A 12,318-nucleotide genomic window follows, 5' to 3' on the forward strand; every position below is an offset into this window, starting at 1 on the left:
CAATAATATACATGTATGCAGGTCCATGTCCAAACTCTTACACTAACATAAATGTCTGCAGGTCTGTGTCCTAACTCTTACACTCACTTACATGTATGCAGGGCTGAGCTCTAACTTTTACAGTAGCTTACATGTATGCATGTCTGTGTCCGAACCCTAACAATAATATACATGTATGCAGGTCTGTGTCCTAACATTTACAATAACCATGTAAAACCTAGATGTATGCAAACCTATGTTCTGAATCTCACAATTTCTTACAATCTGTATGCAGGCCTGAGTCCTAACTCTTACACTGACTTTCATGTATGTAGCCCTGTGTTCAAACTCATATACTGACTTTCATATATAAAGACTTGCACACATGCAGACCTATGTTCTTACACAAAGACCTACATGTATGCAGGTCTATGTTCTAACTCTTAAAATAGTTTGCATGTATGCAGGCCTGTGTTCTTACACAAAGACCTACATGTATGCAGGTCTATGTCCTAACTCTTACAATAGTTTACACGTATGCAGGCCTGTGTTCTAACACAATGACTTACATGTATGCAGGGTTCTGTTCTAACTCTTACAATGACTTATATTTATGCAGGCCTGTGTTCTAACACAATGACTTACATGTATACAGGCATGTGTTCTGACACAATGACTTACATTTATGCAGGCCTGTGTTCTAACACAGTGACTTACATTTATGCAGGCCTGTGTTCTAACACAATGACTTACATTTATGCAGGCCTGTGTTCTAACACAATGACTTACATGTATACAGGCCTGTGTTCTTACACAATGATTTACATTTATGCAGTCCTGTGTTCTAACACAGTGACTTACATGTATACAGGCCTGTGTTCTAACACAATGACTTACATTTATGCAGGCCTGTGTTCTAACACAATGACTTACATTTATGCACTCCTCTGTTCTAACACAATGACTTACATTTATGCAGGCCTGTGTTCTAACACAATGACTTACCTTTATGCAGGCCTGTGTTCTAACACAATGACTTACATTTATGCAGGCCTGTGTTCTAACACAATGACTTACATATATACAGGCCTATGTTCTAATACAATGATTTACATTTATGCAGTCCTGTGTCCTAACACAGTGACTTACATGTATACAGGCCTGTGTTCTAGCACAAGACTTACATTTATGCAGGCCTGTGTTCTAACACAATGACTTACATTTATGCACTCCAGTGTTCTAACACAATGACTTACATTTATGCAGGCCTCTGAACATCCAGAATCAGATTAATATATACAGTTAAACTGATTGACTGTTCAAAGTTCATGAATTGCAAGGTTATTACATTATGTATTGAATATTGGTGTTTTATTATGTATTAAAGGAGGGCCATGAACAGTTTGCTTGGGAGCTTTTTTAACTTTTTTATAATTATGAGGTGTGATTATCATTTTTGCATAACACCTGTATGGAAACGTTTGGTTTTGTATGCAAGAGCTTTATTTAAATAGTCTGAAGAATAGGAATAATATCATTAGAATAGCCACTTTGATGAAAACATTGATTTGCAGAGGTAACATTCTTACTCAGAAGTAGGTCACATTGACCCACTATTTTTAATTGTAATGATTTTAGGTTTTTCATGTTTGCATATGGAAGACAAGATAGTCTTTGTGCTAATTAGGTTCTCTTGATGAAGATGGAAAGATAGATCCTTGCTTATTAGTTCCTTCTGCACTTGACCAAAATTTATCAAACATAATCACAATATATATATTTATTGTCCCCTTTATAAACACGAGACTTTAAGGTGAAAAATAACGATACCCCATATCATGATAATTTACATTTTATGGTTTGTATTTTCAGAATATGGTTCTGATTTTTAACCATTTTTCACCCATATTTTTAGAATGTGGTTCTGGTCTTTAACACTTAATGTTTCACACATTTTTTTAGAATGTGGTTCTGGTCTTTAACACTTAATGTTTCACTCATATTTTTAGAATGTGGTTCTGGTCTTTAACACTTAATATGTCAAACATATTTTTAGAATGCAGTTTTGTTTTTTAACTCCTAATGGATCACAAATTTTAGGTTGTGATTCTGGTCTTCAATACTATGGTTCACACATTTTTAGATTGTGGTTTTGGTCTTTAACACTTAATGGTTCACACATTTTTAGATTGTGATTCATGTCTTTAACACTTTATCATGCACACAAGTGTTCAGAATATGATTCTGGTCTTTACTAAATACTCATGGTTCACATATTTTCAAAACATGCTGGTCTTTACTTATTACTTTGGTTCACATGTGTTTTCAGAATGTGGGTCTGCTTTGTACTTACAGATTTATGGAAATATAGAATGTGGTTCAGGTTTTTGGGTACATTTTATGATTGATATGTATTTGAATGTTTTCTGGTTTTTACCTACATTTATGGTTGATACATTTTTTCAGAATGTGGTTCTGGTCTTTACTTCATTGGAAGGAGGGAAAATATTCAAGTCTCTTAAGCGTTTGAAGATAGCAGAAATGTGTGTTCCAGAACTGGACATGTGGGACAAGGCAGAAATGGTCCGTAACAGCCTGGCTGTTCACAGGAAAATATTGGATGAATCTCCATTCAACAATCAGGTAATAAGCCTTTTTTAATCTTATTCATGATTTCAAGGAGTATTCTTAATGTTCTTTGAACTGAAGATTTGTCCATTTATAATGGATTCCTACACCAATTTTATTTTTTTCCCTTCCTGTTCACTTGTTTCACTGATAGTCACACTGGCTTTGAGGCTTTAATGGTTGACCCTTTTATGCATCTGACTTTCATGGACAGAGAGGTCCTTTTAAGTACTGTGTAATTATGGAAATTTTGCCACATGTTAGGAGGCCTCTTTCTGAATGTAATTATGGAAATTTTGCCACATGCTAGGAGGCCTCTTTCTGAATTTAATTATGAAAATTTTGCCACATGTTAGGAGGCCTCTTTCTGAATTTAATTATGGAAATTTTATCACATGTTTGGAGGCCTCTTTCTGAATTTAATTATGGAAATTTTGCCACATTTTAGGAGGCCTCTTTCTGAATTTAATTATGGAAATTTTGCCATATATTTGGAGGCCTCTTTCTGAATTTAATTATGGAAATTTTGCCACATGTTTGGAGGCCTTTTTCTGAATTTAATTATGGAAATTTTGCCACATTTTAGGAGGCCTCTTTCTGAATTTAATTATGGAAATTTTGACACATTTTAGGAGGCCTCTTTCTGAATTTTCCCAGGTGGGTGCTTAACATGATAGGATGATATTATTATTATTAATTTATTATTGTTATAATTTAAAATTATTATATGATTCCTTTCAGCTGAAGATCCTTCTGTCTAAGAAAGAAGGAAATATACCACTCTTTCTTAAACTTGCTTGTGAAGAGCTGCGTGTGTTTGGACTTTATGAAAAGGTAAACAAAATCATGTGAAAATGCCATATATATATATATAAAGTAAATTTTTACACTTTAATTTTAGAATCATAAATTCTTCTGTGTTAATTTTTTTCTGAATAAAAATGTTTATTGAGACTATACATATTTGAGTTAATATTTAGTTTTGATAAGGAAAAAAGAAAAGTGGCTTTTTGCCAATTTAGGTAAGAGGATTTTTGTCTTGTATTTATCTTGGGGGTACTACTTTACCATGGACAAATAATTCACATGGACCTACTTATGACACCAGTGTTTATGTGTATTCATTTTGGGGAACTACTTTACCATGGACAAAATAATTCACACTGACCTACTTGTTACACCAGTGCTTATGTGTATTCAGATTGGGGGTACTACTTACTTATTACACCAGTGTTTATGTGTATTGGGGCGGGTACTACTTTGTCATGGACAAATAATTCACATTAACCTGCTTCTTACACCAGTGTTTATGTGTATTCATCTTGGGGGTACTACTTGGACAAAAATAATTCAACTGACCTACTTCTCACTCTCCAATATTTATGTGTATTCATCTTGGGGGTACTGCGTTACCATGGATGAAAATAATTCAACTGACCTACTTCTCACTCTCCAATATTTATGTGTATTCATCTTGGGGGTACTGCTTTACCACGGATGAAAATAATTCAACTGACCTACTTCTTACACTCCAGTGTTTACATGAAATTTTTGGAATTGGGTCATTTTCTCCAACACTGCTTTATGTAGATGATGAAACTTGTTGAGTGTACTAATCTTATACAGTACTACTCATCAGAGTAAAAAGTAAGTTACAACCAATTTTTCTTGCTCAACCAATTCTGCTTATTTTTAATTATGCTACAGTTGAGTAGTCAAGACATAACATTCCATGGAATTCTTGTTTGGACATAGTTGAAAGTCTGAAGCATGGATACACACACAATAGGCATACTGTGACTTAGGTGAAAGTCTGAAGCATGCATACAAACACAGCATACAGTGGATGCAATAAGTTGAATAGCTGCAGTTAACTCAGAGCTCAAGCTGCAAGACAGAGTAAGAGTTGGAATGTAATATACAGTATTAGCTTTATGCCATGGGACTTAGTCTAATTTTTTAACTCATCTGACTTGAAACATTAGTGTTCCATATTGTTTAGGTGTATGTTGTACCCAGGTATCCATATAGTTTAGGTGTATGTAAATGTTATTGTAATGATGCACTTGTTGCTGTTGCTAAGCATGTAATTTGTTTTAACAGATGAATAGCAAACTGAAGTCTCTTCCCCAAACCGTGCCAATCCTGCTGCAGGAGATCTTATCCAGGCTTGAGTCAGACCTTGGGAAGGATATTGTTTCCACAGCGCTTTCCTTACTTATTTGTGCCAGGGATGGTAAGTTTCAATGTATTTCATATGCAGGATCTTCCTTTTGATACCACAGTTTTTTGGCTCATTCATGCCACATGCTATGTATAGCTCAGTCATACCACATGCTGTTTATAGCTCACTTATAATACCACATGATATTTATAGCTTACTTGCTTTTTATTGCTCACTCATACCACATACTGTTTATGACTCACTCATACCACTTACTGTTTATGACTCAATCAAACCACTTACTGTTTATGACTCACTCATACCACTTACTGTTTATGACTCACTCATACCACATACTGTGTATGACTCACTCATACCACTTACTGTTTATGACTTGCTCATACTACATACTGTTTATGACTCATACCACTTACTGTTTATGACTCACTCATACCACATACTGTTTATGACTCACTCATACCGCATACTGTTTATGACTCACTCATATTACATACAATTTATAGCTCACTCATACAGATACTGTTTATAAGTCATATATTGGCATGTGGTTATGGTAGTGAAAACTAGAAAATATATCTATGATGTCATCCTGTGAGATCTGACAAAATATTTTGTTAGATTGAAATATGTTCACCATGTGTCTCTTGATTTTCTGAAAACCACCTCCAACAAAAGGTTCAGATCTGCTACTTAAGGAAATGCTCTTGAGTCTACCTCATTTTTCAGGTCATTTGCAAAAGTAATGGAGAATATAGACATTAAAGCAACTCAAGCACTGTTATTGTTGGCATTTAATATTTTCTGTCAAAATTTAAACATTATTAGATATTGTGGAAACTTTTATTAAACTATTTTTCATGTTCTCATGCAAAAGTCCAAAATAGCATTTTTCTGAAACTAGTTCTGTCTTGAAAATGCACAAGTGTTGGCACATTATTATCATTTTATACTTGTTTCTGTATTAGTGTTGATTAATTGAAATCAGAAGGAATCTTTTATCCATGAAATCTTAAAATAAGTATAATTTTCAGGAGAAAAATGTCTTACATTCATTGTACAGTGTGTATTTTTTATGGACAGATAAACATGAAAAGGGGTGGGGGCAGGTTAAGCTTACACATTACACAAAAAAACTTAACAGCTATAGTTTATAATCCGTTTCTTGGCTCATCTGCATTATGGAAGTGTTTTGATTCCTGATTTATTTGCAGTTGACCTATTAAATAAATAAAGTTTGACACGCTTCTTTCATATTTTATAGTCATTTACCCCATGCAGAATTGTGATTGTGGCACATTAAGAGATGAATTTGCTAAAAAATGGTTGCAGAACATAATAATGGGATTTCTTGGTGTTGCATGTTATATTAATGGTGGTAGATGTTTTATTACTGGTGGTACAAATTTATGCTAGTACATGTTATATTAATGATGGTACATGTTATATTATTTATGATACATGTTATATTAATGATGGTACATGTTATATTATTTATGGTACATGTTATATTAATGATGGTACATGTTATATTATTTATGGTACATATTATATTAATGATGGTACATGTTATATTATTTATGGCACATGTTATATTAATGATGGTACGTGTTATATTATTTATGATACATGTTATATTAATGATGGTACATGTTATATTATTTATGGCACATGTTATATTAATGATGGTACGTGTTATATTATTTATGGTACATGTTATATTAATGATGGTACATGTTATATTATTTATGGTACATGTTATATTAATGATGGTACATGTTATATTATTTATGATACATGATATATTAATGATGGTACATGTTATATTATTTATGGTACATGATATATTAATGATGGTACATGTTATATTATTTATGATACATGTTATATTAATGATGGTACATGTTATATTATTTATGGTACATGTTATATTAATGATGGTACATGTTATATTATTTATGATACATGTTATATTAATGATGGTACATGTTATATTATTTATGGTACATGATATATTAATGATGGTACATGTTATATTATTTATGGTACATGTTATATTAATGATGGTACATGTTATATTAATGGTGGCACATGTTATATCAATGGTGATGCATGTTATATTAATATGTTTTTTCTATGAGAAACCTTGATAACAAAGTAATTTGTGAATCATGCAAAACTTTAAAATGTCATGGACCTTAGCACTAATGTTGAATGTCAAAATTATTAAAAGAGCTAAGGAATCCTTAGCTAGAAATTAGCACATGGACCAACTTCTACCAAGAGGTCCACACCATGCATAGGCAATCATTCAGGTTTACAGGCGTTAGAACTGGGTATTCAGCCTAGGACTGCAAAGTGAAAAGCAAGTACATTACTAATAAAGGTAGCTTGCCACCTTTCAAGGGATTGAATATATAATGGGTTGTGTTGTATTGAATTATCTGTAACATGTTTTGGTAGCAGGCTTGGCCTCATGAAAGTTATTTGATATGTCATATTAGTAAGACAAATTCAAATCCCACAGATACATATTTTGCATGTAAATATAATGTTCTTTCATTTTGCTTCTGTCATTGACAACAAATAAATAACTTAATGGCTTTTTGATAGGTCTTTAATATTTAGTTTGATATAAATACATTTTATGACTAGATTTTTGTTTCATTTATTTAATTTAAATTGGACTATTAATGATATTGGTAAGTTAAAGATTCTGAAATTAATTACAACAAGCAGAATTTCTGTCTAGAGTAGCTGTGGAAAGATAAATTTATATTCGCAGTGAATAAGGATGAAAAATAGTTGAAAAGAGCAGATTTCCCATATATTTTAAGTCTAAAAAAGATTTTAAAGTTTGTCAGTTATATATTATATTTTCATTTTTACTTTTGAATCAAGATTTTATAAAGTGTGAATATTTCTTTTGATATTTCCATTGTTAAAAATGGCAAATCTCACTGTTATAGGTTTGGAGGTTGGAGAGCTACATGACCTTTTGAGCCTGCACAGCATCATAGGAAGTGAAAAGCCAAAGGTCATGGAGATTGCCAATATGCAGCTGACCCCAGAGAATATGTTGCCCTATGCTGTTTTCTCTTACTTGGAGAGAGCTCTTCATATGTTCCTGAATCCAACGGATGCTTGGTTAGTGACAAACCAGTTTGAAATTAATGAATACATGAAATGCTTGGTTAGTGAAAAACTGTTTGAAGTTACTGAATTCAACAGATGCTTGGTTAGTGAAAAACATAAAATTACTGAATCAAAGAGGTGCTTGGTTAGTGGAAAATCAGTTTGAAAGTACTGAATCCAAGAGATTATTGGTTATTGAAAATCAGTTTGAAATTACTGAATCTGAGAGATTATTGGTTTTTGAAAAACCATTTTGAAATTACTGAATCCATGAGTTGCTTGCTTAGTGAAAAACCAGTTTGAAACTACTGACTAGAACAGATGCTTGGTTAGTGAAAAACCAGTTTGAAATTACTGAATCCAAGAGTTGCTTGCTTAGTGAAAAACCAGTTTGAAAATACTGACTAGAACAGATGCTTGGTTATTGACAAACCAGTTTGAAATTAATGAATACATGAGATGCTTGGTTAGTGAAAATCAGTTTGAAAGTACTGAATCCAAGAGATGCTTGGTTAGTGACAAACCAGTTCGAAATTACTGAATCCAATAGATGCTTGGTTAGTAAAAAAAACAGTTTGAAATTCTGTTAAAGAGGATCATACATGAGCATTTCAGAAGAAAAAATGTATGAAATGAATCTCGTAATTGCTAAGTTTTCTTTGAGCCTTGGTAACAAGAGATTAAAAACTATTGAATAAGTTTTATATACTTATTTGAATGAGCAAAAATAAGATTATATTTATCACATGCCCCAACCCAAACATTTATTAAATTAAACTGCAAAATGGTGTATTGATATTGAATTAAAGTACATTTGGATGCCTTGAAAATTGCACAATAACTTTAGTGATATCAATTTTTAAGTATATTTGGATGTCATGAAAATTACCAAAATATTACTATTAACTTTGAAGTACATTTGGATGCCTTGAACATTACCAAAATAGTGTAGTGAAATAAACTTTTAAGTATATTTGGATGCTTAGAACATAGCAAAACAATCTAGTGGTATTGACTTTTAACCCTTTACCTCATAGAGCAAAGTTACCAAGTGCAGCGCGCTATAAATAGAACACCTGTTACCTATTCGACTCCATATGCATAGGCCTGCCTGTTAACTGTTAAGCAATGTAGTGTATGTTACATTTAACAGCAATTTTAACCATTTTACATTTTTGGTACACATCTATTACGTGTGGAAAAATTTAAGAGTAAAGTCCGATTGTTATACTGTGTAATTATTTTTCACGGAAGAATTTTTTATATGCTTTAAAATCTTGAGAGAACTCGTTCACTGTCAAGTCAGTGAGACCGCATGACCATCTGTAGCTGCCATTTCTCATACTCGAAATTTACAAGTTTTTTGTCTGCGTCCACATCAGTCATCTGAATTTGATAATTTATAAAAACTAATTGCTGCCTGTATCAATGTTAGAACCTTTACCTAAGTTATTGAATCTTTCATAGTTGTGATTCTAATCGTGAAAACTTTGTAATGTAAATACTGAATGAAATCCGCGACCTCCATTTTGGAGAGTGGAGATTACGAACCAGTTACTTTAAATAGCAGATATCGACCAGAGCATAAACAGTGACCACGTGATCTGACGTAATTGTCATTCACAGAAATGAATGTAGTATTTAATAGGGGGTTTTCCCCGAAGGTGGCTCTACGAAAACCTGCTTAAAATGGCTGATGTTTACAGCAGACGTCAAAAGGCGCTTCCATGCGAATGGAGTAGAGAAGTCAAAAGGCGCTTCCATGCAAATGGAGTAGAGGTGTCCAAAGGTGCTTGCATGAGGTAAAGGGTTAAGTACTTTTGGATGTCTTGAACATTGCAAAATTGGAGTTGTTAGATTGACTTTTAATAATGGGCGATTGACTTTTAAGTACTTTTGGATGTTATGAACTTCACCAAATAGTGTAGTGGTATTGACATCTAAAGTACATTTGGATGCCTTGATGACTATCCTCAAGAGAGGCATGTCCACATATTTAAAGATCCAATAGTGATCCATCTCTTTATGTAAGGGAGGTATGTCCACATATTTAAAGATCCAGTAGTGATCCATCTCTTTATGCAAGGGAGGTATGTCCACATATTTAAAGATCCAATAGTGATCCATCTCTTTCTGCAAGGGAGGTATGTCCACATATTTAAAGATCCATTAGTGATCCATCCCTTTATGCAAGGGAGGTATGTCCACATATTTAAAGATCCAGTAGTGATCCATCTCTTTATGCAAGGGAGGTATGTCCACATATTTAAAGATCCAATAGTGATCCATCTCTTTCTGCAAGGGAGGTATGTCCACATATTTAAAGATCCATTAGTGATCCATCCCTTTATGCAAGGGAGGTATGTCCACATATTTAAAGATCCAACTAACAATTATCCATCTCTTTCCCAGTGAATGGCATGTCTACATATTTAAAGATCCCTGCAAACAGGGATCCATCTCTTTTCACATGAAAGGTACATCCACATATTTAAAGATCACATCAAACAGGAATCCATCTCTTTCCCCATGAAAGGTATGTCCACATATTTAAAGAACTAACAAAAAGTCACATTCAGCACAACAACAGAATATAGTGTCCTTAAAAATAAATAAATTCACCAGATACAAAACAGGAATATGTAATATTATATATATTTATATATACATTTGCTTTGTCCTATAGGAACAGTCGATTGACACTAGCACATGCAGAAATTAACAATGCTGTAAGATACCGCTATCTCAGGGGAGCTGCAGCCATGGAGGAAGAGCTCCTCCTTCACAGACTGCTTGCAGGTAGGCTTCTTACTCTGTAGTGGCCTTGGTATCCCTCATTTCATACTGAATACTGTCAGCTATCTTTACATTCACTGCAACCTAATAGTAAGGTCCCAACAATAAAGGGAGACAAACCTGTTCACTAGTAATTGTTTCCAGTTGAAAAATGTGCATATTTCCTTCAAATATTGTCCTCTATAGTGACATTGTCGTTCCATTTTATGTATTTTTTTATTTTTATTTACAAGCAGTGTGATTGATAATGTACATGTAGACATTTAATTTCTTGAAATAAGAGTTTTTGATGGATACAAATATGTACAAGATTTAATTAATATTTTTTATTTTAATATATATGAAGAATATTTATATTTGTGAAAAGTTAAGCTAGTTTAACAAGAAAAAGACAGGGACATCAGTTCCCATAAATTACAGGTATGATCTGTCCAACAACACATTCATTACTTTTTAATATGGCAGCACAAAATTAAATTGGTACTTTTGTATTACATCAGTCATGGAAATGAGATCTGACTATATGATATTGCTCATTCTACCGAGAGATGACTGTATTATATTGGTCATTGTACCAAGAACCCACTGTATTATATTGATGAAATTAATGAGAGATGACTGTATTATATGGGTCAGTGTAATGAGAGATGACTGTATTATACTGGTCATTGTACCAAAAGCTGGCTGTTATGTTGGTCATTGTAACAAGTTGATTGTATTACATTGGTCATTATAATGAGAGATGGCTGTATTATATTACCCATTGTGCCAGGAGTTGACTGCATTATATTGGTCATTGTACCAAGGGTTGACTGCATTATATTGGTCATTGTACCAAGGGTTGACTGCATTATATTGGTCATTGTACCAAGGGTTGACTGCATTATATTGGTCCTTGTACCAAGAGTTGACTGCATTATATTGGTCATTGTACCAAGAGCCCACTATATTATATTGGTCAGTGCAATTTGATATAACTGTATTATACTGGTCATTGTACCAAAAGCTGGTTATTATACTGGTCATTGTAATGAGCTGATTGTATTATATTGGTCATTGTCTCAAGATATACATTGCATTATATTGGTCATTATACCAAGAGATGACTGTATTATATTGGTCATTGTAATGAGAGATAACTGTATTACATGCTGCGAGCTGACTGTACTATATTGGTCATTGTAATGAGAGATAACTGTATTACATGCTGTGAGCTGACTGTACTATATTGGTCATTCTAATGAGAGATAACTGTATTACATGCTGAGAACTGACTACTATATTGGTCATTGTAATGAGAGATAACTATTACATGCTGCGAGCTGACTGTACTATATTGGTCATTGTAATGAGTGATAACTGTATTACATGCTGTGAGCTGACTATACTATATTGGTGAATATAGTGAGAGATAACTGTATTACATGCTGCAAGCTGACTGTACTATATTGGTGAATATAGTGAGAGATAACTGTATTACATGCAGCGAGCTGACTGTACCATATTGGTCATTGTAATGAGAGATAACTGTATTACATGCTGCGAGCTGACTGTACTATATTGGTGAATATAGTGAGAGGTCCTGTACAGGATGTTTC

At 33.3% G+C, this 12,318-nt stretch overlaps 1 protein-coding gene across 2 annotated transcripts in view; it reads left to right on the forward strand.

Moving 5' to 3' along the window:
* The window catches only part of LOC149772396 (telomerase protein component 1-like), a 237,552-nt gene that overhangs the window by 106,698 nt on the left and 118,536 nt on the right, over positions 1 to 12,318 (forward strand). For both annotated transcript variants that reach the window (XM_089947879.1, XM_089947880.1), the window contains exons 26-30: positions 2,446 to 2,622; positions 3,349 to 3,441; positions 4,711 to 4,843; positions 7,759 to 7,936; positions 10,611 to 10,723. In XM_089947879.1, the coding sequence (XP_089804005.1) occupies positions 2,446 to 2,622; positions 3,349 to 3,441; positions 4,711 to 4,843; positions 7,759 to 7,936; positions 10,611 to 10,723 (694 nt within the window). The remainder of the gene's footprint in view (positions 1 to 2,445; positions 2,623 to 3,348; positions 3,442 to 4,710; positions 4,844 to 7,758; positions 7,937 to 10,610; positions 10,724 to 12,318) is intronic.

Source organism: Sinohyriopsis cumingii, unplaced genomic scaffold (genome assembly GCF_028554795.1).
Source record: "Sinohyriopsis cumingii isolate HCF-2022 unplaced genomic scaffold, ASM2855479v2 utg001510l, whole genome shotgun sequence".
NCBI classification, from domain to species: domain Eukaryota; kingdom Metazoa; phylum Mollusca; class Bivalvia; order Unionida; family Unionidae; genus Sinohyriopsis; species Sinohyriopsis cumingii.